The sequence below is a fragment of the Penicillium chermesinum genome (assembly GCF_028974085.1).
Source record: "Penicillium chermesinum strain IBT 19713 chromosome Unknown utg000003l:1.0-5111272.0:1.0-5115320.0, whole genome shotgun sequence".
NCBI classification, from domain to species: domain Eukaryota; kingdom Fungi; phylum Ascomycota; class Eurotiomycetes; order Eurotiales; family Aspergillaceae; genus Penicillium; species Penicillium chermesinum.
In genome coordinates, this window is record NW_026695313.1 from 2,261,539 (window position 1) to 2,288,235 (window position 26,697).

At 52.1% G+C, this 26,697-nt stretch overlaps 11 protein-coding genes across 11 annotated transcripts; 4 read left to right on the forward strand and 7 right to left on the reverse strand.

Moving 5' to 3' along the window:
• Window positions 1-1,812: 1,812 nt before the first annotated feature.
• On the forward strand, window positions 1,813-4,095 carry N7468_003769 (uncharacterized protein; the record flags this gene model as incomplete). The annotated part of the gene is made up of 3 exons (XM_058473066.1): window positions 1,813-1,989; window positions 2,057-2,482; window positions 2,587-4,095. 3 exons carry the CDS (start codon window positions 1,813-1,815, stop codon window positions 4,093-4,095), a joined length of 2,112 nt encoding a protein of 703 aa, XP_058332069.1.
• A 654-nt stretch (window positions 4,096-4,749) lies between these two features.
• Window positions 4,750-6,768, reverse strand: N7468_003770 (uncharacterized protein; the record flags this gene model as incomplete). The annotated part of the gene is made up of 1 exon (XM_058473067.1): window positions 4,750-6,768. The coding sequence occupies one exon, from the start codon at window positions 6,766-6,768 to the stop codon at window positions 4,750-4,752; it is 2,019 nt and encodes a 672-aa protein (XP_058332070.1).
• An 850-nt stretch (window positions 6,769-7,618) lies between these two features.
• amdX (putative C2H2 transcription factor (AmdX)) lies at window positions 7,619-11,203 on the reverse strand (the record flags this gene model as incomplete). The annotated part of the gene is given in 3 exon segments (XM_058473068.1): window positions 7,619-9,621; window positions 9,635-11,053; window positions 11,110-11,203. 3 exon segments carry the CDS (start codon window positions 11,201-11,203, stop codon window positions 7,619-7,621), a joined length of 3,516 nt encoding a protein of 1,171 aa, XP_058332071.1.
• A 2,855-nt stretch (window positions 11,204-14,058) lies between these two features.
• N7468_003772 (uncharacterized protein) lies at window positions 14,059-14,265 on the reverse strand (the record flags this gene model as incomplete). The annotated part of the gene is made up of 1 exon (XM_058473069.1): window positions 14,059-14,265. One exon carries the CDS (start codon window positions 14,263-14,265, stop codon window positions 14,059-14,061), a length of 207 nt encoding a protein of 68 aa, XP_058332072.1.
• Window positions 14,266-16,090: 1,825 nt separating this feature from the next.
• N7468_003773 (uncharacterized protein) lies at window positions 16,091-16,345 on the reverse strand (the record flags this gene model as incomplete). The annotated part of the gene is made up of 1 exon (XM_058473070.1): window positions 16,091-16,345. One exon carries the CDS (start codon window positions 16,343-16,345, stop codon window positions 16,091-16,093), a length of 255 nt encoding a protein of 84 aa, XP_058332073.1.
• Window positions 16,346-17,456: 1,111 nt separating this feature from the next.
• Window positions 17,457-17,714, forward strand: N7468_003774 (uncharacterized protein; the record flags this gene model as incomplete). The annotated part of the gene is made up of 1 exon (XM_058473071.1): window positions 17,457-17,714. The coding sequence occupies one exon, from the start codon at window positions 17,457-17,459 to the stop codon at window positions 17,712-17,714; it is 258 nt and encodes an 85-aa protein (XP_058332074.1).
• Window positions 17,715-18,767: 1,053 nt separating this feature from the next.
• On the reverse strand, window positions 18,768-20,397 carry N7468_003775 (ribosome biosynthesis protein RRB1; the record flags this gene model as incomplete). Its single annotated transcript, XM_058473072.1, has 4 exons — window positions 18,768-18,792; window positions 18,853-20,119; window positions 20,198-20,279; window positions 20,308-20,397. The coding sequence occupies 4 exons, from the start codon at window positions 20,395-20,397 to the stop codon at window positions 18,768-18,770; spliced, it is 1,464 nt and encodes a 487-aa protein (XP_058332075.1).
• Window positions 20,398-20,542: 145 nt separating this feature from the next.
• N7468_003776 (uncharacterized protein) lies at window positions 20,543-20,776 on the reverse strand (the record flags this gene model as incomplete). The annotated part of the gene is made up of 1 exon (XM_058473073.1): window positions 20,543-20,776. The coding sequence occupies one exon, from the start codon at window positions 20,774-20,776 to the stop codon at window positions 20,543-20,545; it is 234 nt and encodes a 77-aa protein (XP_058332076.1).
• A 270-nt stretch (window positions 20,777-21,046) lies between these two features.
• On the forward strand, window positions 21,047-22,207 carry N7468_003777 (Spg1/Tem1 GTP-binding protein; the record flags this gene model as incomplete). The annotated part of the gene is made up of 4 exons (XM_058473074.1): window positions 21,047-21,581; window positions 21,638-21,930; window positions 21,984-22,058; window positions 22,109-22,207. The coding sequence occupies 4 exons, from the start codon at window positions 21,047-21,049 to the stop codon at window positions 22,205-22,207; spliced, it is 1,002 nt and encodes a 333-aa protein (XP_058332077.1).
• A 763-nt stretch (window positions 22,208-22,970) lies between these two features.
• Window positions 22,971-25,316, forward strand: N7468_003778 (uncharacterized protein; the record flags this gene model as incomplete). Its single annotated transcript, XM_058473075.1, has 1 exon — window positions 22,971-25,316. The coding sequence occupies one exon, from the start codon at window positions 22,971-22,973 to the stop codon at window positions 25,314-25,316; it is 2,346 nt and encodes a 781-aa protein (XP_058332078.1).
• Window positions 25,317-25,558: 242 nt separating this feature from the next.
• Window positions 25,559-26,083, reverse strand: N7468_003779 (uncharacterized protein; the record flags this gene model as incomplete). The annotated part of the gene is made up of 1 exon (XM_058473076.1): window positions 25,559-26,083. One exon carries the CDS (start codon window positions 26,081-26,083, stop codon window positions 25,559-25,561), a length of 525 nt encoding a protein of 174 aa, XP_058332079.1.
• Between the last annotated feature and the right edge of the window lie 614 nt (window positions 26,084-26,697).

The following is a 26,697-nucleotide window of genomic DNA, read 5'->3' on the forward strand; positions in this document are numbered from 1 at the left end:
TGCCGTTATTACGAAGCATCGAACCCAGAGAATTCAGGGCCAGTATGCCGACTTCGGGGCGGTTCGCCCTTCCGAAAGTGGTGAATTACATCAACTCTCCCAGAGACCGCGCCGCAACCCTCACGCAAATGATTTATCAGCGTTTGCGGGATGATGGGTTCGGAGGACAGGATGCCTATGAGACTGACGTATGGTTCGAGGTATCAGCAAACTAATAAACTCCCGAGGAGCTGGGCTTTCGCTGGATCCAAAAGCTTCCAATAACAACGCCTACTGCGTGTATATGACAATTATCAGGTATCAATCATTTGCGGAGATGCCCATGGAATACGGCATCGGACGCCATTATCGCACACCACGAAGACAATGCGTATAGGAGTGGCAACTAGACCACGATAAGCCAAGGACTACGAGTCTCCTCTCTTGAAGAAGAGTCAGGCACAGGAGGTGTGCACGGACAAATATAAATGTCCAAGACGTTCGACTGTCCACTATGTAGTTTTAACTAACCTCGGCCGGTTCTACATACTACCTGGAACAAGCCAAATGGTTATGCAGCACAGTATCTTCTAAATGCATGCCAAAGAGCTTTGATGCTACTTGTCGTCCTACTAGTTCTTCCTCCACTCGACCCAACAAACCGAGTTTGTGTGGAGGAAGAGGTTGGCAAAGGCAAAGACTTCAAGGTGCGAAGGCCTTTTCGAAAGAAAGGGCGAATTGTGTCGCTATTCCTCGGGGTTGATGGATAACGTGTTGGCATGGCAGTCTCCTGAACTGGGATGTCGCATCGAGAATTTCAAAGCAATCTCACATTCTGCATCCAGACCTTCTGTTCCTCAATAAACACGGTTTAGACTGGCTTGCTGTCCGTTTTCCCTTATTTGCATCAATTATCATCTGCTATCTAACAGCTGATGCGACTTGGGATGACACGGCATATTGACTGCCGCGAGCAGACATGCCTTGGTGGGTCCTCAAATAGTATGGAAATGGCGTACAAAGGAGCCTTATTGATTTGTAAAGATACTCGGATTATTTAAAGCCAGTGTCAGCCAATGCCATGTAATTTGCATATCGCTGCCGGCTGATCTGTCTTTTTCACGACGAAAGTGCAAAAAATCTAAGTCTCAAGATGACGTCATAAGCTATTTGTTCCCCTTCCGTGCCAATGTCGCTGTAGTTATAGTTATTTAATCTGTTGACAAATAACTAACTAATAGCCTGCTCAAGAGAGCTCTGCCAAAACTCCAGATCGACTCAGGCTCAAGGAACATCTCATGTTGTCGTCGTTTCGGGTCCCTAAGCTCCCTTAACAGGTCCTTTTTGGCCCGGCGTTGCAGGATAAGCTCGGCCCTTGGGACATTATTCATACCATGGTAATCGACATTCGATATGTCATTATGCAATCAGAAGATGCTCAGATGCTCCGGATCGAGAGCACTTGGACTAAGTAGAAGCCGCGGTACTCGATTCTTTCTATCAACCGCCCCCTTTGCGACTTCCTGTTTTCGACGAGGTGTATCATATCATCGACTCAGCATTAAGCTGTTTGCGGCTAAACATCTCGCAATATTGCCAGTTGCAATACTGCTAGTTGTACTAGGTGGCATCTTTAATTCGGTGGCCTACCTATAAAGAGCGGCAATGATACCGGGTTACACTTCCGCTAACCTTTCTACGAAGCTTGCAATGGCACCGATTAGTATTCGTCAGTTTTTCAAGACTTCACCTTTCCACAGACTTTCACGCGCTGCTTACGTGCCTTCAAGATGCAGCGCCTTAAGGGTCCCACTATCAACCAAGGCAGCCAAAATGAGTCCTGAAAGCAAGTCTGCCGACATGAAGAAAGATACGGTCGAGCTGAACAGCAAGCAACACATGACCACCGACTATGGCATCAAGATCGCAGACCCTGACCATTGGCTCCGCGTGGCTGATGGGAAGAAGACCGGCCCCTCGCTTCTCGAGGATCAGATCGCTCGTGAAAAGGTGGCTCATATACACCACAGCCCAAGCACCAGGCACACAAATAATAGTAGCTAAGAATTTCTCCTAGATCATGCGCTTCGACCATGAACGTATCCCTGAGCGAGTCGTACATGCTCGCGGAACGGGCGCCTTTGGCACATTTAAGCTAAATGAAAGCGCGGAGGATGTCACAACCGCAGGGGTTCTGACCGACACTAGCCGGGAAACGCCTCTATTCCTGCGTTTCTCAACGGTGCAAGGCAGCAAGGGCAGCGCGGACACTGTGCGCGACGTGCGCGGGTTCGCCATCAAAATGTACACGGCTGAGGGGAACTGGGATATTGTTGGCAATAATATCCCTGTATTCTTTATTCAGGAAGCCATCAAATTTCCCGATGTGATCCACTCGGTCAAACCCGAGCCGCATAATGAAGTACCTCAGGGCCAGAGTGCTCACAATAATTTCTGGGATTTCCAGTATCTGCATTCCGAGGTGACACATATGAATCAATGGGTCCGTCTATATAGTTGATTGTTTTAGCGCTGAGTGTTCATGACTGACCTATATTCAGATTATGTCGGACCGTGCGATTCCTCGTTCCTATCGAAATGATGCAGGGTTTTGGTGTGAACACCTACTCCTTGATTAACAAAGAGGGCAAGCGCCATCTTGTGAAGTTCCATTTTACTCCCGAGCTAGGTGTCCACTCTCTTGTTTGGGATGAGGCCCTAAAGATCGCTGGTCAGGATCCAGACTTCCACCGCAAGGACCTGATGGACGCCATTGATGCGGGCCAATTTCCTCGCTGGAAATTCGGACTCCAGCTTATCCCGGAAGAGGAGGCTGATGGCTTCGAATTTGATCCGCTCGATGCTACTAAGTTGTGGCCGGAGGATTTGGTTCCAATTCGGTATATTGGAGAACTGGAGTTGAACCGAAACGTCGATGAATTTTTCCCTCAGACTGAACAGGCTGCGTTCTGTACCAGCCACATTGTTCCTGGTATCGATTTCTCGAATGATCCTCTGCTCCAAGGCCGGAATTTCTCGTACTTTGATACGCAGATTTCACGTCTAGGACCTAATTGGCAAGAATTGCCGATCAATCGACCAGTCTGTCCTTATATGAACTTAGTCAATCGCGATGGCGCCATGAGGCATCGCATCACCAAAGGGACAGTCAACTATTGGCCTAATCGGTTTGAAGCCAACCCGCCAGCTGTTCCCGAAGAAGGAGGGTTTTCCAGCTATCCAGATAAGCAGCAGGGTATCACACAGCGGGATTTGCCTGAAAAGTTCAAGGAGCACTTCAACCAAGCTCAGCTATTCTATAACTCGCTGTCGGAGATTGAAAAGATGCACGTGGCTAAGGCCTTCTCGTTCGAGTTAGACCACTGCAACGATCCAGTTGTATACGAACGCATGACGGAGAGACTTGCCACGATCAGTTTGGAGCTAGCTCAGACTGTCGCCACGAACGTTGGCAGTGCCACTCCATCCAAGGCTCTGAAAGAAAATAAAGGGGACACCTCCAAAGGATTAAGCCAGCTGGAGTATATGCCGGAGAAGCCCACTATAGCGACACGACGTATTGCTATCCTCCTTGCCGATGGCTTTGACTTCAACCAATATACTGCTATGAAGGACAATCTTCAGGGCCAGAATGCCTTCGTCTTCACCATTGGTACTCAGAGACAGGGAGTGACGTCCGAGTGTGGACAGCAAGTGACCCCTGATCATTTTTTTGCCGGAATGCGATCCACCCTTTTCGACGCGGTTTTTGTTCCTGGGGGAAAGCACGTGGAAGGGTTGTCAAAGAACGGTGTGGCGAAGCACTGGATTACCGAGTCCTTTGCTCATCTCAAGGCCATCGCTGGTACCAACGACGCTGTGCCGTTCATTCAAAGCCAAATTGGACTCCCAGAGGTCACGGTGGCTCAGGATGGCGCTTCACTCAAAGAGTCATATGGTGTTTTGACGGGATACGGGCCTGCGGATACTTTGCTGAAGGTTGACCAGGTCGGACCAGATGCTAAGGGTCTCGCCGAGCAATTTATCTGGCACGTTTCTAGACACAGGAACTGGGCGCGTGAGCTGGACGGACTTGCCGATCAGATTGCCGCCTAATCTCATCTCCTAAGTTTTATCATAAGCGCTCCAAAGCTTGCCTCTGTGAGTGCCGCGCAGGAATTTATGGGTTTCTTGCAGCCAACCTCGCCAAATCGTAGATAACAGACGGACCGAGCTAGCCAGATATCGGGAAGATCAAGTGGAAGGATTTCTGTGATTTACAATACTGTGCCGCTGCCACGGAACGTCATGTCGAATCAGATTGTGTTGCGAATGCCAGCTGCAATGGCTTTGCGAATTGTTGTAGTGCAAAGACTAATTGTTCTTGTTTCAGAGGGATTAAGGCTATGTATCCACCGAGAATATCAAGTCGATTTCTGATCATATTCAATCGCGCTATCGTCATAATTGCTTCTCAATAGCAACATGGAGTTCTCTTCGCAACTGTCGTAGATGTGGATTTAGGAATCGGTTTCTCGAGATACTAGATGTGGTTAAAAAAATACCTACTAGTACAATCGATACGATCAAGCGTGAAGAGATATTACACTCAACTAGTAGGGCAAGGAACTGGAGAACGGGAAGCTCCCAAACAAATACAGGGAACCGAAGTAGTAATGGGGTATTTCGTCTGAACCATAGCAATCAATAATAACCAAAACCAAAGGCTTAGCGGGGCGTATTAGACCATGCGGGCCGTCTCGGCAGAGCCTAGCGTGGAGCCTCTTTCGGAAAATCAATAGACTCCTGCAAATACATTCCAGCCTCTACAAGGGCCTGGCTGAGGTCGAAGCTGTCCGCGCCCTGAATTCCCTGTCCATCCTGTGCAGTGGCGGGAGTTGATCCACTGAGGGCAAATGGTAAAGATGTCGTTTGTGTCGCTGATCTATAGGTATGTACATGTTCTTGACGGGTAGATAATGTGTGAGGTCGTTGAGAGGGCTTGTTGGACTGTGCTATTTTGTATCCATCATCTGGTGAGGGGGTAGGTTCAGGGACAGGAGAAGTGGATTTTTCAAGCATGATCTTCCTCGGAGATTTGGTGGCCTGTGGCTTAGACGGGTTCTTGGATGGCGAAATGCGTTGAGAAGATTTTTGTTTCTTCTCCGTGCTGAACGTGAATGGCGAGGTTGCGTCGATCATGTGCTGTGTGCTCATAGCTTGGAACTTGTCCTTTTCTATCTCCCTGAAGCTTCGAGGCACAAGACGCTCCGAGGTATTGGGCCGAAAGAGAGGAGTTTCGCGTGCCAATAAGGAGTCATTTCCAAGTTCCGCTATCTCCTTCCGCCCAAGAGGAGTCATGCCATGTTGATCGGGTGGGCTGCTTAGGTCATCTTGAAACGACCTTTGAGCATGCATCAAAGCAGCCTGCGTGGAGAGCTGAGTATCGGGACTGGTCTTCTGATATGTATTCGTATCCTTTGGCACGACGGTAGAGTGCAAGGAGATTGCGCGATCTGACACCCCAAGTGGACCGGGAACTTCTTGTGCGGATGGTAGCTCGGGATAGGTATTTTGCTCTGTCGATGGTGGGGGTCCTGTGCATGTAGAGACCGCGCCCTCCGTGTCCGTGGCAAACCGCAAACTCTTCGATAATTGCAAATTCGGGTCTTTGGGTGGAGGTTGATTCTCATTCCTCTCAGGAGGGACATCGGCCATTTCTGAACCAGCATCAACTGCCCCGATGTCTCCAGCATCGAATCCATCTCCATCGCCCGTTTCCTGGGCTTGCGAAATGGACCTTGACAAAGGCCGATTACAGTCCTCGGCACGCGAGTTCCTCCTATGTGATGCCGGTTTAACACCAGGAGACGAAACATGGCGACGATGCTTTCGATATTCGAAGCGGGGTAGCTGAGACGTTGACGAAACGACATTGAATGAGGAAGTCGTCAAAGCGCTGCGTTTTGACGGACTGGATGGGGTGTTCACGGATGGTGCATGATTCTGCGGATTGCTAAGGGCATTCTCTTCCTTGACAGTGCTTTTCGCGGAATGAGAGCCTCGATCTAGGACGGCAGCTTTCCGCGATCCCTTCGGCGTAGGCGAACTAGGAAGGCCTCCCGTAGAATGGAAATTCGAGCGCCGTCCATCGCGCTTCAGCCAATCAGTCGGCTCGATCTTCGCGAAAGTATGTTCGTCGATATCAGGGAGTTGATCATTGCTGGTGTTTGCGAAGAACTTCGATGTAGAAGCCGGTCGACTCTTCTCACTTGTTCTCGCAGGCCGGGCGGAAGGAGGCTTGGTCTTCCTGGCTCCGTTCGGTGTCGGTGATGCTGAATCAGGAACAAGGGGCTTGGTGGACAGCTTCGTTCCCGGACCTGGTGCTTGTTTCGCAGGCGAACGAGATCCCGATACAGAATTCCTCGAGAATCGAAGCGGTTGCGGATCCGTCTCCTGCACGACCGGCTCAGGGCTCGCAGATACCCTGCGCCGGTTAGTATTTCGCTCCGTTCGACCGGGATTCACTTCTTGATTTTTGCGCCTATTCTTCTTCCACGGGTTCGACCAGCCATCTCCAAACGGACCCTTCAGCGACGCAGAAAGTATAAACAGAGGTCGACCCTGCAGATGCGCCCGGGCGAGCTTTTCGATGCGCTGTCGTTTCGCAGCGCGCTCCTCATCATTCAACTCCTCATCAGATCCCAGAAGATCACTTTCTGGGTCGATTTCGGAGGGCGAGGGCGAGCATGTCTCCAAGGCGACTGGTGAGACGGCCCGGCGCGGCATTGGAGGTTACGACGGAATTCGTCGCTGGTAGAGGTATTTGGATCGAGTGTGCCCTGTAATCTTGTAGCCAGACGCAGGGGTTCTTGGGAGATTGTCGTCATTTCTGGTGGGGGTGATACCAGGCAGAGGCGCTGTGTAGGCGCCCAACGCCCAAACGAGTGCCACTTAACGCGTGAAATGCCCCAGCAACCGCGCGAGACACCCGGGACCCGATTACATAACGCGTGTAGAGCGGCGCCCCGGCCAGGGCAGCCAGTTTAATAAGATGATCAATTGATGGGTTGGAGATCATGATCATACGAGCAATCCCTAGTTACTGACCTTCAGCTGCGAATGGGGCTTAGAGCCAGTTTTATTTCAAGGTCACATTCTCCAGTCATAATACGGGTACTGCGCTTCCTAGTAAAGCAGCTGGCCATATTGAGCTCCAAATACAAGGGTTTGACCTGAGTGAATTGAAGCAGTATATAACTTGAATATCAAGAAGAATATTCACATGAAGGCCACATAGTTAAACAATAGTTGGGCAAAGTAGAAAGATAGGGAAAGAAAAAGAGAAACGCAATCACCACACCACTCAGAGCACAAGGTAACCCAGATCCACGACTCAGCCCTATATGGTCATCAAACTCACAGCATCGCAGAAATACAAAAGCCCAGAAGTATCAACGCTGCGCACAAAAGTTGGCGGGTAGATAAAAAGTGACATCGCGTTCGTCTATGAGAAAACACAACAGTGCTGGAACTGTCACCGAGTGAACTGCAAAAACATCATGTAGGTATAAAAGTGGCAGGGGTAAGTGAAGTAGTATAGACGAGATAAACAGAAACAGGTAAATGGAAGAGGTCGTTAAGAAGTCATCATCACGGAGGTCTCGCTCCGTTCCTTCACGCGCATCGCCTGGGCTTCTAGGGAGCGCGCCATCAATTTCGTCACTGGCCACACCGCAGCCCGGTCGAGCAGACTGGCTGTCGCAATCAATATTTTACACCCGTATCCTCCTTCCACCGCGCTTGGTAGACGTTGCATCATGCTGAGTGCAGACATCGAGCTGCCGTTCTGCACTTGGCGTTGCATTTTTGTTTCGACGTTATTCAGAATCTCCTTGATTTTGTCCACTAGCTTGCAGTCCTCGTCTTCAAGCAGCATTGCACCGGGGACTTGAGTCAGATCGGAATCGTCACGACCCAAGATGCCAAGGTATGGCCCAACACGTTCTTGAACGGTAGTGATCCACTCAGCGAGTACCTGTGCACAATCGAAAAGACACATAGCACTCTGGAGGGGTAGCTCGCGGCAAGTAAATTCGGCAAAGGTATTACCTAGCCGATCAGACATGGAAATCGAGTCGGCCGCATAGAACGCAGCTTTTCGGAGATGCTTTTCTCGTTTTGATTGGCCCGTCTTGTAGACACTTGAAAGACTTTCCATGGGGAGTTCTTGAGTTGGCGTTTTCGAGATAGCCAGACCCCCCACTCCTAGATCGTTGATAGACTCGCGACGGCCGTCAAGCGCAATATTGAGACGGGGGTCAACCAAATCAGACATGGAAGTATCCAAATGATGAGATACTTCTGAACCCCGAGCTAACTCGTCGGCCATGCCAGTCCAATCATGTTGCCAGAAAGCTTCCTTAGTCCGGCCCAGATTCACAAACAGGCGCACATAAGCTAGGTCCAACAGAGGGATGCTATCCGCAGAAAGTGGTCCTGCCCCAAAGGGATTCGGCCTTTCTAAACTGTGAACAGGATTGCTTGCCCATGCAGCCTGCCACGCTCTTAAAGCGGGCTCGATATGTGACTGCATGGCTTCTGTCTCTTGTGCCGTCCATTGGCGACCAATATGACGTTGGCGAGTTTCCCAAATATAGTTGTGTAATGAATAAATGAGAACAAGACACCCAAAGGTACTCGGCCGGTTTTCTGCGTTGCTGGGGTCTTCCGGAGTGGCGCCGTTAAAGAAGAGATTCGAAGACTGATTCTGCGGCTGCCGGTGACTGGCAGTGAGGAGGGAAGTCAGAGCAGACGAGAACGACGGGTTCTTTGAGCCAGCCATGTGTCCACCCATCTGCTTCCACGCCTGTGGCGAGTCAGCTGCCCATAAATCCTCTTCGCAAGGAAGGTCAAGTCGAATTTCGGAGTTTGTCAAGGCAGGTGCATGGTTATATGCCGATACAAGCTGACTGCAGAGCACAAAAATCGCGTAAAGCGTGCGCTTGCGCTCTTCGACGACCTTCCAGTTAAGCCAGTCTCGCCTATCTTGGGGTTGGCTGTATGAAGATGACATCCAATCATCAGGGTCGTCGGATGTGTGAATTCCCGCAGTCAAATGGTCTTGAGACAAATTCTTCGGGTCCAAGTGGTGTGTCAGCTCCGCCGCGCGTGCTAGGCTCACTAGAGCAGCGCAGTGAGTGCTAGCGATGTCTGCAGAGGTCTTGTCACCAGATGTGTGTCCGTATATCACGTTCAATAACATGGCCTGGACCAGCCAGAGCGGGGTGGTTTGGACAGAGTTATCACGGACAGGGTTCGATCGGCTGAGAGCAGCAGACATGTCGGCCTTTCTGCGCTCTTCGAGGTACAATTGAATCATCTTCTTGGCGGCTTCAAAGAGATCTTTCGAAGTAGCCGTGTCGTGTTCATACAAAGCGCCAATAGCTGCCATTGAAAGAATTAGACAGCCACCTCCGCCCGAAACGCCCGTAGAGCTGAGATTGAGGTGCCCGCTCGGGGTACGCAAGTTGTTGCTGTACTCGGGGGCCTGGAAGTTGAGAGTCGCGGTATGGAGAAAAGGAAGATGCGGATGGAAGTAGGTGATGTAGGCCGAGATATACCGTTGCATATCGGGGGGTACTTGGCAGTTGACCGGAACTGTTGAAGCCAGCCGAGCGAGCGAACAACTCTCTGCTGTTGAGAAGGCTACTTGCGGGTTGCGAATACTTGCGGTGGTTGGAGCCTGTGGGTTGCGACATGCTCGCTAATAGAGCCTGTCGTGTGGAGTCTGTAAATGTATCCGTTGAGATTGAGGGATATTGACTTCGAAGGGCACTATTCGGGAAAGGAACGTTGAGAGGATTAGGAGATTCTCCGTTTGCTGCCATAGAGGATGATAACATACTCTGCGAATGTCCTCCCAAGATAGGTTGGCCGACCGAAGTCATGGACGGAGGGGTGGAGTAGTTGTCAGCAAATGGGTTCTGGGCCATGAGCGACTTAGGTGAAATGGTCTCCGGCGCAATGCCCAGGTCATTCAAAGTCGTGGGCGAAAAGTCGAAGTCCATCGTGGCGAACTGGTTAGCAGATGCCGAGGTGTGGGATGGGAACGGGTTGTGCCAGCCATTCGAAATGGGGATGCGGTTAGGGCCATCTAGCATGGCCTCACTAATGCCGCTCTGGCTGCCCGTACTCATTGCCGAAGGTGAGGATTCGTCAATGACCGAGTCCGCCCCATTGCCCAATGCTACGGCAGTGTCGAAACCGTTCATCCAGTCGAAGTTCATATCGTCGTCCATCATAGGGTCCGTGGCAGGATGCATTCCATGGCCATTGTGGCCGAAAGGGGAAGAAGGGGAGTCACCGAAGCCCTGGGGTGAACCCGCAAAATGTAACTGTGCTGGGTTGATGGTGCTACCGTGACCCATCAACATACCGTCAATGCCCATATCGAAGCTGCCATAAACGGGGGCCGTTCGTAATCCACCTGACATATCAATGGGAAGCCCGGAAGTCTCAATCTTAGCCAAACCATTTACTGGTGGGTGGCCAGAACTGAAGCCTCGATAGTCAATATTAGAACCCAACGATGAGCTGAGACTGGGGTGGTACGTATGCCCCGGTTGATTCGGAGTAGACGACGGATTAACGGGGTTAGGGATTCCCAGCGCAGCCCCATCAATGTGACTGATAGTGTTTGCTCTGGGGCGCATGGAGGAGGAGTTAGCGATGGAGTTCTTGCGAACCCGATTAGCCGGAGCACCGGACGCTGTACCAGTACTCTCCCGACGCCCATTCCTGGGACGAGAGGACGGAGTTGTGGTCATATGCAACTTCTGTTGGTGGCGAAGCAATAGATCACGGCGCGCAAAGCACCGAGCACAATCGGGGCACTCGAAGGGCTTTTCCTTAGTGTGCGAGCGCTCATGGCGCTTCAGATGCTCCAACCGGGCGAATGAGCGACCGCACGTAGTGCAGACATGGGGACGCGGCTTATCTGTCTTGGGAGGCGGTATGTTTCCACTGGCGACCTGGCCATTGGCCTCGCCCTTCTTGGTTTCTTTGTTCGGAGCTACCGAATGCAAGGTTCAGCAATCCGAAGGGACAACTTCCAGAGATTTAACTTACCAGGCATTTCTCCGGGAAGTTCGTTGATGCTGGCTAAATCAACCACGGTTGAGCTATGATCGAAATCCTGGCCACTCATGGCATCTAAGAGCATCCTATAAGGATAAAACCGAAGCTCACACTTTTCCCAATCAAAATCACTAGGTGAGATTCTGATAAAGTGAATGAGTGAAGCTGGTGGAATAATTATCGAGCCAATGAGCACAGTCGCTCTGTAATGGAATGGCCTCGTCTCTTGTACTTCTTACTCGGTAATTCGGAGCAACTCGTCCACTTCCAGAGGGACGATCAAGGTGTCGATGAGTTTTACACTAGAGAACGTCGCATCAACGACTGATGTGATCAGACGACATCAGGTCAGCAGGATTGTTCTGTATGGATACGTCGAGTCAAAGTCATCACCGAAGACCCGGGATAACGCGAGTGACTATTCATGGGGCGATACGGAGCGCGATAGACCCACCAGGAAGGACAGCTGCACAGGCAAGATTCTATCGGGAGTACTGGAGATTGTCGGATTCGCGAATGGTTCACAGTGAACCAAGACGAATCAATGGAGGAAGGTATGGCGTTCCAAGTAAAGAGGACCTGGGGCCGGTGGGCAGGAGGGGCGTGTGTCTAGGCTGCTCGGAAGGCGGATCTGAAGGCGACGTTGGTGAGCAAGGCAACCGAAATACTAGCTGTGCGGTCGCAGGGAACCCCCATCCAAACTTACAGGTTGGGACGATGCGAAGTTAAAGTTGTCGATAAGATCGCTCGATCTTCAACACTCCATGGAACACAAGGGGCTTTCCGTCTCGAGCAACGGGGTTGTCGGGAGTAAGTGAGAGCCGGAGATAACCGAGATGCAGACAATGGTCCACGGCGACACCACGAGGAAATGAGAGGTAGGAAGGGGAGGTAGGGGAGGATGGTAGGCAAAGGAGGAAGGGTAGGATGAAGAAGGAAAAAGCAGTGAGTTTCCTCAAGTCTTTAGATTGTATCTCTATCGCTCGCAAGACCGAAAGTAGTTACTTACGGCGGGTGGAAATAGTGGCGGTTTGGGCGATGCAAGTGCATGGAGGTACGCGCGCCGATACGGGGCCGATGCTCGTGGGCGCCGGTACGCAGGCGGTACCTTGGAGGGAACTGCCGCTGCCTGCTTTTGGGTGCGTTACGGGCTGAGTGAGATGCAGATGGAGGTACCGCTCAGGTAGCCTACGGTGCCCACTCCTACGTGCTATCCGCCTAGCGGCCTCCCAACCACCACGCTCCACGCACCAGTGGTGGCAGGCCTCGCTGGCGGTAATTACGGCCAATTCGTGACCTTGGCTCTTTTCTTTACGGGTGGAGTTCGTCTAAAGGACACGGCCGAAAGAGGCCCAATCAAGGGCATGCGATTACCCAGGGTGATACCGGATGCGTCGTAGCCCCGAATCTTACGTGCACGCACGGGCGGCCATCGGCTGCCCACCAGTTCCTGGCTCTCATGATTGAAAAATGCCATTGGCCTGCCGCCACGCAGTTGCTCGTTCAGTGCTAGCGGCGTAACCAGCAGCGCGCTAGTCTTTGCTTCCCTGGTTACTCCGTACTCCGGGGTGTGGACCGAGGTGAAGAGCTGAAACCGTGGCGGATTTGGATTACAAAGAACACATCTCGAGGACTCTTAAGAAGCCCGACACATTTGGGATAGCGGCTATGGTGGAATTGACATATTTTCCCTCGGCATGGGAGGGCCTAGAATGCGCCTCGCCTTTCACCTAAAAAGCATGTTTCATCTGGTAGGATCACCGCTGACTACGGCCATTGACGTTGGGGTCTACCCGGGAGAGATACTCGATGCAGATTAGCAGTTCAAAGGCTCTGGGGAAAGGTCGAGCAAAGGCAGTGGAGCCCACAAGCTTCATCCCAGAGGACCTCGACCGGGGCTACCAGCCCCCATGGCCACGAAAACAAATAATACGAGGGCAATGATAATCAAAAAAGCGCCTCGTGACGGCCCCGATCGGCAACGAAATGGTCGAAAGTAGCGAGCCAGGCCGGTGGGCCCGGTCTATGATGGGTGGCCCCAGGTACCCAGATCCGCACGAGGCTGGGACACCAGCTCCAATGGCCTTGAGCGGACGGATCCGCATCGCCCAAAATAAGGGCCATGCGCCATTTTTGTGGGGGAAGCACAACCAGCAAAGAAAGGGTTCGTGTGGGGGGATTTCCCCCTGCAATGTTGGTGTGTCCAATAATGAAATAGCTTTGCTGCGTCGGCAGATTCAGTTGGGTCACAACCAATAATACCGAGCGCCTGGATGCGAGGCGTGATTGGCCGTGCCAGCTCACCTCTTCCGATGGTCCTGTTCTCCAGGCTGCACACATGGATCACTCTTATTTGGATGCGACCCTCAGGAATCATGTCCACATCCTCGGGACTCATTCGCCACTGGCCAGAAACGGCGTCCTTCCCTGCGGATGCACCAATTCCACTATAAATTTTCACGGTTTCTAGAAAATGAGACCGGGTTCGGAAGACTGCTTGTCCCGACGCACGATGCAGCCACCGGGTTGATTTGACTTTGGGTCGTACAGAAGGAGGCGAGAATCCCACCCCGGACTTTCCCAGATGCGCCCCATCCTCTAGTGGCAATGCGGCTGGATATTGGTAGCTGGAAGCTCCATAGTTCAATATTCTGCCCAGTGCAGGCAATGCGAGCAATTATTTCAAATAAGAGGTGCTCCTATCAAAATCTTAAGAGTTTGCTTTTTCCGCTGGGAAATCGGCGCCACAAACCATTGAAATCATCACTTTTTTCTGCGCGATTTGCCCATTCGGCACCGTCAATGTCCTCGATTTATCTAGATTGGAGCACCCGGCAGTAACGGCAGCAAATTTGACAAAGCGAGATCATCAAACGCACAGACATCTCGTTTGCAGAATCCCCAGACCGGGCCATGCGCCACTAGAGCAGACTAAAGCCACTAGGGCGAGTCTGAGAGGCCTGCAGGTGACCCGAGATGACTTACGGAAGGCAGCAAAATGAGAAACGTGCGGTCCAGTCCGTGGAAGTGCCCGCCTTTGCTTTTGGCATTAGCTTCCATCTTCATTGCTTTCCGAGAAGGCCCTGTCCTACTCGCCACGTCAATGTCACCTGGAACCCGGAAGCTACTCATCCTAAATACCGCCATGTTGAGCTACAGGCGTCTGCAGGTCCGAAAACAATGTGCTGGCGGCCATTACTGGAGACAAGGCCTTGGCACGCTATTCCCTTTTTCTCCCGCTGCAGGATGTCACAGTCCATCGCCGACAGCCGTCCAATAGGCCCAATAGTCTCCCCCTGGCGGAGTGTACTTCCAGAATGATGACTCTGCGTCATTGTGCCGCTACCGAAACGGCGTCCGATGAATCGAGTCCACGGCCGTTATTGCGTAACCGCGCTTTGCGGGTGACTGCTGGTGTACTCGTGCGACGTAGGCCATGGCTGTCATGTACAATGATAAGAATTGACCAGGTCGACTTGTGCTGTCACAAGATATCGCAATTAATTTGGGGGGGTTGGACATTCACAGGGGTACAATGACAAATTAATGGTGTAGTTATAAGACACTCCGGCCTACCCGAGAAAAAACAAACATGACACTACGATCCCTAATTGCCAGACCCAAAAAATCCGCCAGAATCCTCCAAAAGTCCCTGATTTAGATACCACCCCAAATTCTCCGATGCATGTATGCGCGAGGATCAGAGGATCATCGAGTGGCCTGTGCCCTGCACTGCACGATGGCATCGAGCCGTCGAGGTGCTACGCCTAAGACGCAGGGCTCCACATCGGTCATTTGGCCGCTCCTGAACAGATGCACTCGTTCAGAGATGCAAATGACAGGCGTGTCCTGTGGGGTCTATCGAGCTGCGAGGAGTGAATAGAAGCTGCAAGACTGTACGATTAACAGCTACACTCAGTTCCTGGATCCTCCTTTTCTTGTCTTTAGTGCTGGGGTTAAGAATCCCGCTGATATAGGCCGCTGGAAGGTATGTCAGTCATACAACTGCCGTGCATGGAGATGAGTATTTATTCGCATGAACACAAAATGGATCGAGACGTCGGACAAGGACCGATTCTTCTATCTTAGCACGGCAGAATTCAACAATTGCGCTGAGGCTCTTGTTGGGATTCGGTGGCCTTGGGCGTCAATTGCGGCCCACTTGCGATAACAGGGGCCGAGGATCTGCCGTGCGATTAATCGCCAGGGTTCTATCCCAACTGGCGGACCCTGGTTTGCATGGCGGTTTGATCGGACAGGTGAGCGAATTGTTTCAAGCGCGATCTCTAAGCGAATGTCGCTTTAAGTAACTAGCGGCACGTCCGTACTGGGAGCAACTAAACGACGAGCTTGACCGAAGCCGTGCGTTCAGGCGGGTGACGAATGCCAATCTACGTATCTAAGCTGGATAGGCTAATTAGTTAGGCCTGGATAGTTGTACCTAGTAATCTACTCCAAATTCCTTTTCTACCCCCAACCGAGTTGGAGCTCGGCAATGTGCTTACTGCCACATCCCGACATCAAACAGCCAACGATCAATTCGAAACGCAATGCGGCGCGCATATTTCCGGGAGATTTCGTGGTGGGGTCTGCAGTGTAGCCAGTCAGATGGGAACTTTATCCGAAAATCAGTCGACGGACGTCGCAATCCCATGATTGAGCCCGATGCGGAATCTTTCCCCCAAAATGATTTTCGCGGTCACTGTCCGGTGTAATCCACTTCCATGGGATGTTCATCGCCACTATGTCTCCGCCCACCAAAAAAGGGATCGCCATTATTGGCTTCGAAGGAGGCGCACTTTTTTTTTAACAGCCTGCTGGTTAAGCTCGGAGCTCACTGGATCCCAATGTCCCTGCGCGGACGATCAATAGGTCAAAGGGTAAGGGGCCAGGGCGATGGAGCCCAAAGAAGCGCCAATCAAACCAAGTGTTCAGACCTGCATCGACGGCACATTCCACACCTGCACGAGGATCACCTGGATACAGGCAGTGGCGACATGAATGTTGGGTCGGGATTTGCCGGTGAAAATAGGCGCTCCGTGTAACAGTTAACGGCAATTGGGCTACTACTGCGTAGGTCCTGAAGAAGCTTAGGAGTCAGGACGGTGATAGTGACCAGACTTACATCGACCTTACAGTAGGTCAGCAGGTGGATCGGCGGGCCTACTTTGGCGCGGATACGGCGCCGGTGACTGGTGGAAGGCTGGCCTTCGCGATATGGCGACATTGCCCAATCGGTGCACGTACATCCTACATAAAATTAGTACAATATGATTAGGCTCTCCTTTAGTTTCCGGTACTAAAAGTAGTACTAGTTTTCCTAGTGTTCCTAGCGCCCTTGAGCTGTCCTGTATTGCCACACAGGTTTCCGGGTGTCTTTGGGTCTGCAGCACGTTTCGAACTCTACTTGGTGGTAGCGCAGGATCACCCCACAGAAGATGCAATGACCAGAGCGGCTAGATCTAATACGATTGACCGGTGGCGGTTTCCTTCATGCATTAGCCGTATCGCGTATTGTGACCAGGTTCCCGCCTTTCGCTGCACCGACTCCAAGAGGGGCCTATCGTATAAGGTGCCTGTAGCTCGTGAGAGGGAATCTCCGGTAACTGCATGAATCATGACAGATCGAGTGGTCGCAGGAACCATGTGCTCTATCGTATGTACCACGCATGGGAACGGGAGAGTCTTTTAGCGCCGGGCAGAAGACGATCATCGTGCCTGACGTCGCTCTACATGGCCCCATGGTCCTTGTTGACATCGACTGCTCCCAAATTGCAACGTGAGTACAACGTCGCCAGACTGTGTCTGACCCACGACTCCACAGAGCAAGGACGCCCTTTCGCACGGCCTAAACTAATGCATCCACTTGGAGACGACGTGCCCCCAAACACCCCCCATGCATGTCATGCAGTTCGGTCGAACCCACTTCGCCCTATTCCCTTCTTATAACATCTAATTACTCCCACCTCAACCCATAGGCGCTTATCAGTGGAGCACGGCGCTCCGTGTCAAATCACTTCAAACCTAGAACCCAGAACCCAGTGGCGGGCCTACACGGCTCCATCAGCCACGAAAGCGCACTAGATCCACAAAACAAATAGCTCCTGGCCCAAGCTCCGGTCTGGCTCGCACGGACAATCCGCCAAGGTAAATAAGTAATTCGTACTGTGCATGATCGGTGCGTACGGCAGGTAGAAACGGGCAGATCCACCCTTAGACCCAGTCGTAGCATACCAGAAAAATACGGCATCGCCACGCCGAAACACCACGCACGAAACTTGAGCCACTGATCCTCCTCCCCGGTCTCGGCAGAAAAGAAAAAGAAAAAGAAAAGAACGATGCATTCCAGCCTGGCTCCATCCCACCCGCCCACTAAGCCTGCCACCCGCCGCCCGCCAGGATGTCAGAACCGCTCGGCCCACCTAGCATATCGTCGCACCCGGCTCGGAGCCAGCCAGGCGCCGAGAAATGGCGCATTATGGCGATCTAGCAGTCTCATCTTGTACCCACCCAAAGCCACTCTGCACCCACTGTACTCGCAGGCTCCGCTAACAGGCGGCTACAATAGCACAATGTACTTCAAGAGGGTGTACTAGTATTCCCTATAGGTGGGTACTAGCAGGTAATGGAGTTGCCAGCTGCAGAGATACCGCTGCACGTCGGATATACTAGGGGACGCTACCAGCAGGATTCCAGTCATTTTATTCGCTGGCGCAATAACTCGCGCTATTAGTTGCTAGTTCACGTTGACTCGTGATCGTTGATCACTGGCAGCTGGAAGGGTCTTACGTTAGTTGCAGACACTCTATACTTAGCACTAGGCGGGCCATATCGCCGCCCTAAACATGGACGAGAAAGATGTACCTTGGCCGGAGTACATTATCCCGAGTGTCGAGCTCTTATGCAGCATATATCTCACACGCACGAGGAAGGGGCGTCCCGAATGGGGCCTCAGTCGGGGCGTTCTTATTGGGCATTTCAGGTGGAAGGGGAATACATGGTTTTAGGTGTTTACACCATGATCACTGGAGGCATTTGCGTCATGCATAAGCTACGAGTACCAGACTGCACTGCCCAAGGATAGGGGAGAAATGCACTGCGGGTTTGACGCTTGCTCCTTCCGCGGCCCAGAATGCATTAGTCCCCTGGACCTGCGAAGAGGCTCGATGTATCTGATAGGAGGAATGTCCTGGTTCCGGCATCCTAGCTTCAGTGCGGGCGAGATATCGCAGGTGATTCGGGCCAAGAAAAGGATGGATGACTCCCAGAGGTGCCGCGTCTATTGTAGCTTTTTCTTTCTTTCTCTATTTCTTTCTTTTTTCTGCTCCTTATCCTTCTCGATATGCGGTCGATACCAATCTCTATGCATAATGATTAAAGGTGAAAGTCATAGCAACGAACATCAATCTATACGATGGTTATGCCCCGGAGTAGTAAACTAAGCTGAGAAGCCTGATTTCTAGAGGTTATAACGGTTAGACAGTAGAAATTTTCGAAATTCTTCGCTCTATCATACTTTCATATTATATGACGGTGCTCTGACTCCCTGCGGGATAGCACAATAGCAATACTCCACTGTACATGAATGGTATATGGGAAGGACATCACACATAAAAATACTTTTTGAAATGCCAAGATGAACCGATGGCCTAGACACTGATGGTCTTGAAAACACTGAATAGGGATGAGATGTTAGTATGCTTGGTTAAGAAAAGAATTGCGGTAATCGCTCACCTGAATCCACCACTGCCGGTTGCCATGAGCGTTCCGGGCATCTGGGCTTGCCAGTGGACCTCCTTCACGGACTCCATGTAATGAACGAAAAGCAATTGAGGAGGAATATCAGCCATGCCCGCCTGTCTGTTCTCCTCGTCATCCAATTCGACGGCTAGATCCCACAGGGTGACTGTGTTGTCAGCCGATCCAACAGCAACAACACTATCGTCTGTGGGGTGCCATTCAATGCTAGTGATAGGCTCTTTGTGGAAATCAAACGACGCGACAGGGGATGATTTGATCTGAGATGAAGGAGCAGCAGTGTCAGGCTTCCAGTGGCGCAGATCCCAGACAGCCCACTGACCGTCATCCGCGCCGGTGGCAAGGAGATGGAAGGTTTGGCTAGACCAACTCATGACATTGACGTCGGTCTTCGAGATGTGAACATCCACGGCGGGCTTGCGAGACTTGGACCGCACATCCCAAACCTTGACGCTTCCGTCACTACTTGCAGAAGCGAACACATTACGCTCATTGGGTGACCATTGGATTTCCTCAACTGATGAACTGTGGCCGGTGAACGGGCGGTTGTCGGTCACCCAGCCGCCACCTTCAGTGCGGCTAGTAACGTATATCAAACCATCATTGTCACCGGTCAGGAGCTTCCCTAAAGGCTGAAGAGGGGACCAGTCTAAGGCGTAACCTTCGGACTTGTGCATTCGAAGGGTTGAAAGAGGCTTGTTCGCAGAGGGGGGAATCACAGTGCCAGGTACATCGAAGCTGGTGAGGTGGGTAGTGACATCGTGAATGAGGATCTGCGAGTTCTCGAGCATGGTCGCGGTGAGAGTCTGCGGAGGCTTCGAGTAATCTGCGGATTGAGAAGGTGTCTGGTGGGTGCGAATGCGGTTTGTGGTTGATCCCAAGGGAATTGACTTGTGTTCGAGGATTGGTTCCCCTAGCTCGTCGTCATCCGAGTCTGACTCCTCGTCTGAGTTCTCGCCATCCTTCTCCATCTTGCTCAGCCCGCTCATCTTGAGCACCATAAGCTCATTATCCTTTGCCCTCCCACCCTCGGCCTGGGTACCCGAGACGGCATATACAGTTCCCGGGAATGTCTTGCGGTTGTCACCAAGTGAGTCCCGCACAATGTCAAAGGAAAGGCAGGGCCACGGCGTACTCAAAGTGTGGAGCATGTCGTAGGTCGAGGTATCTGGTGACAGCGTCTCTCCGGGTGCCAACTTCGTACGTCCAGGAATAAACGTCTCTTTATCAACTTCCATTGCTTCTGTTCCAATTTTCTCACATTAGCCTGTGTTCGGAGACGTCGCTAGCATAGATAGCTTTCCAAAATTCAAGTTTCTACCTTTCTCTTCCTCTTCGCGCTCAGCATCAGGGCGACCATCGACGCCTGCCTCAAAAATCTCATCTTCACTCTCAAACTCGTCCTCATATTCGTCCTCAAACTCCCCCCACCTCATCAGGAGGGGCATCTTCCATTGGGCGGTCGCCTGCCTTCAAGGCAGCCGACTGCTCGTCGAAGGCATCCGCGGGTCTCTTGGCCATATTTGGGACCAGAAGAAAAGCCCTATGGAGGGAGGGTAGAAAGAAAAATAGAACGGTGGTGTGTGGGGGAAACTGTAGAGTGCGATAAGAAGTTTTTCCAATAAATTTTGGGCGGGCAGAACATATACGCTAAGCCTATCGGGGGTTAGCGCAGATCCCACTGCGCTCCCGCATCGAATCGTCGAATCGTCGAGATGAGAAGCTGAATACCTCCGAGACGTTGGTTAGCAAGCTGCAGGCTGTCTTGGGTCCAGAAGACCCGGACTTGTATTTCTGACCATCGGCTTTTGGCCTTCTCGTCAACTCTCCCGCGGTGCCGTTTCTGCCACTGGAGATTGTTTACATTTACACCGACCTTCCAACTCTCCGTCTCACACATTGCCCAGTCGGAAAGCTTCACGCTTAGTGCATGGGATTTGACGCCCCGAGATCCACAAGGACAGTTTCAAACACGCCACTCTACGTTATCAAAGCAGACAGGACGCTATCACGATTCCAGAGCGTCAAGGCGATTGGTAAGTCGTGTGTTGAATTGGGCTTCTCCTTTCCAGCGCTAACAACCACGGGGCAGCCAGCCGCCTCCTTCTGGCAAGAACTCGTGCCCCGATAACTCGTACCCGCAACGCGACGCATATCTAAGTGTCTCAAGATGGAACCACTACGGCAACCTGATTTGGAGATTCCTGCTGTTGCAGCACCTCAACATCCCCCGGCTGAAGCTTCGGCACCCGATATACCTTCAATTCCCTCCGAAGACCCTCTCGAGCACCCAGTAGAGCCAGCTGCGGAGACTGTACCTGGCCCGGTTGCAGGAACGGAGCAAGGGTATACTAGCGACTCTAAAGGCCATCGCCACACCCCCTCCGCGGATTATCACCACTCGGCACCGGAGTATACTCCCCAGGACGACCCAGCCTCTCGCCTAAATTCCTCCCCTTCTTTAGCCCAGCAACCTCCACTGCCTACTGCATCTCGCCCTGGGTCTTCATTCTCGAATGGTCCCGACCGCAACGCGGTGCCACAACAGCAAGCACAAGAGGCCGCCCAGCGCCAACCGGCCCAGGCTTCGAAGAACAGCGTTGTGATCAAGGTTGGCATGGTCGGTGATGCTCAGATTGGCAAAACCAGCCTGATGGTCAAATATGTTGAAGGCAGCTGGGATGAAGACTACATTCAAACATTGGGTATGTTTGCCCATGAGACTGCCCGTGAATCCTACTGACAAACTTCCTCTCTCCAGGCGTCAATTTCATGGAGAAGACAATCTCAATCCGCAACACAGAAATCACTTTCTCCATCTGGGATCTTGGTGGCCAGCGCGAATTCGTCAACATGCTGCCACTTGTGTGCAACGATGCGGTCGCAATCTTATTCATGTTTGATCTAACACGGAAGAGCACCCTCAACTCTATCAAGGAGTGGTATCGCCAGGGCCGAGGATTCAACAAGACTGCTATTCCATTTTTGGTTGGAACCAAGTACGATCACTTCGTCAATTTCCCCCGCGAGGATCAAGAAGAGATTTCCCTGCAGGTTGGTTGTCATTGCTACATAACATAATGATCCAAATACTGACAACCCTTAAGGCCAAGCGATTTGCTAAGGCTATGAAGGCCAGTCTCATTTTCAGCAGTACTAGCCACAGCATTAACGTGCAAAAAGTATGCCTTCTTCTAAACCCTTGAGTCGTCTAACTTGCTAACCCGTCTAGATCTTCAAAATTGTTCTCGCCAAAGCCTTCGATCTCAAATGCACTATTCCAGAGATCGAAAACGTGGGGGAACCGCTTCTACTCTACAAGAATGTCTGAGGCTTGATATAACCTACATGGCTTTGTACATTGGGATGAAATTATGCTTCTGATGATCGATGCTGTCCCCTGGCTCTCTGGGCCACGCGAATCGCATTTGTTTCCCACCTATCGCTTTCACTTACGATGTATTTTCATATTTCTTATGTCTCCCGACTCTTCCGGTAACTGCGCTCATAAGCTATTCGACTTGTGTCTTCGCCAAAGTTGGAAATGATGAGTCCTTTCCCCCTTTTCCCTTCTTTGTTTCTATTGATTTCTTTCCGTGTATTGTGTATCGAATGAAGCGAATCTTCATCTCATTCCTCTGGGTGTATCTACCGTTTCTCTTTCTTTAGTTTCTATTTCTAGATGGGGTGATCCTTTAGCGGCCTCGAGGATCCCCCCCGGAGTGCAAATACTCAGGGTAACGTGCTGAATACCAAATCGGAAGACAAATAATTGATTTCCCCACATGACCGCAGACGGCGTAATCTGGCGTCTTGCCATATCGTATCAAAGATAAGATCTGGGACCCCATCACAGCCAACCGTGGGCCGCACGAGGCACAGTCCTATCGTTGGGGCGGCCCCGCTGTAAGAGCCTCGTTCGGCATTTCTGACTTCGCCTTGAACCCAAGACGCCACTATACGGAGCTTGAACATTTCTGACTGCTTGTCGCCTCTTTCAATTTAGCGCAGCCAAGACCTCCCGCCAAGCCACCAGGTTTCGGGGATCTGCCTCTCCCGACGTTGCGTTCTCAACCCATGAGCTAGCAAGCATCATGGCGACAGAGGAACCGCAGTTGGGATCGATACAGCAGCGAATTGCTGCGCTGAAGCAAGCGCAGGCTGGCGACGCTGAGCCGCAGTTTATCCGTCCCGTCACTGAGCGGAGTAAAACCGCCAACAATCCCCCATCTTATCAGGTCTCTGGCTCCGTACTGGACGGTGCCTCCATTGGAAACAAGCCTGCAGAGCCTACAGTACGTCGACCAGCGCCAACGATCCCTTCGAAGCCAACACCGACGCCGTCACCAAAGCCTAAAGCCCCTCCTCCACTGCCAACACGCAGAGCAGATCGCCAACCACCTCCTCCACCCGCGAACCCCCCTTCTCGCCCCAGCCTACCTGCGCGCAGACCGACCGAAGACTCCACGCGCAGACCCTCTGTTGAATCCATTACCTCCGATGCATCATACTCGACCGCAAATACAACAGTGGGGAGCGTAGGGCGCGGCGCTTCGACGACCTCTGTGAACTCCATTGGGAATGGCCGACTCAAGGCACCGGCATGGGGCGCCGAGCTACCCGTACTGCCTCCCAAGCGCCCAAAGGAAGACCCAATTGATATCCAGCCCCCATCGCGCTCTGAATCGAAACCAAGCGGCGGAATCACTAGTGGTCTAACATCCAAACTCCAGTCTCTTCGAGGCAAGGCTTCTTCATCCTCCCTCTCTTCGAACGCGCCTGCACGGCCTGCACGGCCTGCCTTTTCTACACGGCCATCCCAAGAAGACGATTTACAAAGCGAAACGCCTCCGCCACAGCCGGCGCGCCCTAAATTACCTACGCGACCGTCGCAGGGGGACGGACGCCCGAGCTTGCCTACGCGGCCATCGCAGCAGAGTATTTCCCACGACGCAACACCGCCCGCGCCAGTGCCTAGGCTGCCCCCGCGGCGACCCAGCGGGTTTGGAGCGCCATCGAACGGGACGAATGGCCAGTCCAATGATGCAGACAATGAAGCGCCTCCGCGTCTCCCAGCTCGCAGATTACCGCCACCGCCAACTGCCGCAGAACTGGATGGGATTCGGAAGAGTGGCTTCGGAGACCTCAAAAAGCCTCCAAGCATGCCTGCTCGGCCCAGCAGCACCCCAGCTCAGATCGAGGAACAAGACGGCGGCCCAAATGGCGGGCCACCTCCAGTCCCTCATGGATCGCGCCCCGATCTTGCTAAACTGCAAGCAACAAAGCCTCGCTCGCATGCCTGGATGGGGGCAAGCCCGCCGGCTGCTTCCTCAGGCACAGAGTGTATGGGATGCCGGGATTTCTCGGCCCCTGATAACCGGGGAGCACAATATCCCCGTGCTTCTCTCCCTACTCATGATATGGGATGGCTAGCAAACGAGTTGACCGCTCCGTTCCCTTCTCCAACCGACAAAGCAAGAGCCATCTTCTCCTGGTTGCATCATAATATTCATTATGATGTTGTTTCATTCTTCAATAATAATGTCAAACCATCCACACCCGCCAATACTCTTGCTACGGGGTTGGCAGTTTGCGAAGGATACGCAGGACTATTCGCCGCACTTGCCAATAAAGCTGGCCTTGAGGCAATCGTGATCGGGGGTCATGGGAAAGGCTACGGATACACACCTCTGGCACCGGGTCAGCCAGTACCGCCCTTCTCGATGGGCCATGCTTGGAACGCGGTCAAGATTGATGGCGGGGAATGGAAGCTGATCGACGCATGCTGGGGGGCTGGAACTGTCAGCGGAAAGGGGGAGCCCTACAAGCCTGGCTATAACCCCTCGATGTTCACCATGTCAAACGACGAGTTTGGCTTGAAGCATTTCCCCCAGAATAAAGACCATTTCTTCCGCGACGACGGGCGCTACACCATCTCCTGGGAAGAATACATCACCACCAATCCGGACATGCCGACTGGTCTGCCGCCTATTAAGATCTACAGTGATGTCGACAAGCACAGTATTGGCCGCCGCACCTTCGAGCCTGCAAGTGGCAAGTTATCCGTGTATGGCACACCGAGTCCCGTGCGATTCAAGTTCGGATTGGTTTGTGAGCACTGGACTCTGGCCCATCACAGCCGCTTGAAGCCAGCACTCTTCCTCCTCATGATTCATGGCATAGACGGTCGCAAAGACGACCAGCTTCCATTCAGACATGTTCCTGGCTCTGGGCCTGGTGGAGGCGGTGAATTCTGGTATGTCGACGTGCCTGATGCCCAGATGCTGGGTGCTCCGGGCCAGAAGGTGCAGCTTGCTGTGTTGACATCGTTTGGAGACCGTAAGGATTGTCGTGGTCTCACGGCAGAGGAGTATGAGAGTAAGAAGGGTCGGATTGGCATGGCTTGGGCTTATATTTGCGAGTGGGAGCTGGTTCGGTAGTCACGACTTGCATGATCTCATTCATTCCAGCGTGTCGGTTTTCTTTCGGTCAGAATAAGCATGCGAGTTTAGCAATATACAATATCAGAATCCACAATCTCAACTAAATACGGCCATATACACCGTCTGACTGGGTTTTGAAACCACTAGTATCGTGAATTCGACCAGGAGATTCGTTGATACCTTCCCCTCCGTGACTGAGTCCCTCCCACCGCCAATAATGAAACCCACAGCAACCGGCCTCAAGCCTTCTTCAAAGTCTCAAAATACTCGTCGCCCATAATCATGCTCGTCAAAGGCAACCCCAAGTCCTCCGGCTTGAACATACAAGAATCGATTCTATAATCATCGTTCTCAGAAGCAAGGTCAACAACCAAAACACCCTCCGACCGCCAACTCGGTCCCACAACCACATAGTTGAAGGGATACCAGTCCAGGTCTCCCGAGTTGTTTCCCGTAGTGGGCTTCCAGCCTTTATCCTGGTGCAGAACATGGTGCTCCAATAACTCCAGCGGGGATTTCTGGCGCAGGGTGTCCAGCCCCGGCGCGGGCGTCAGGAAATTAGAGCAAAGTTCTTCGTCAAAAAGGACCGTTTTAATGTAGTTGTCTTTGGCGATTCTGACGACCTCTTCGAGATCGGAGACTGGAACGTCGCCTTGGGCGTACATAAGGATTGCACCGAAGTCGACGTGGTAGGTCATCCACTTGTCGACTTCTTTCTTCCACGCTGTGGGTATTTGGTCTGTTGATGGCGGCGTGAAATTCATCGTATATGGTAGATTGAGCTCGAGATGTTCTGCAAGTTCTGGGCTAATACTTGTGAAGGTCAAATGTCGACAGCCTTGTTACTTCGCAGAATGGGGGGCTGCTTTAGGTTTTCTTGGCAGGGGCCAATTCTACAGGGTAACGTCATGCAATATAAAATTGATCAGCATAGTCTTGTGGCTCTGATAAATACTCAATGCAAATCTGAGCTCCTATAATGATATAGAAACACTCTGTTCCCGGCCGGAACACCCCTGGAAGCTTTCATAAGCGAAGAAAGCTGAGAGATTGAGCTCTCAAGTGCAAGTCGATTTCAAGTTGGAGCTGGACGGCCCTGTCAGGAAGCCCAACGACGGCCTTCTTGCTCATCGATACATGTATATGTGAAAACATTTCGCCAAGTGATTCTGGGTAGCTTGAAGGACTCCGGAAGAGACCAAGGGGAACCTTTGCGGAAGCGAACGAGCCGGGCCAATGCTGAAGCCATGCAGAAGGCGAGAGAGGTCTATACCAAGGCACAATTGGAAGTCGTCGGGGGTGCCAGGGCCCCGGGGACCGGATTCCTCGAGAAAGAGATCCTGGCAAACCTAGGTGACTATATTGTCACGGACGCCGT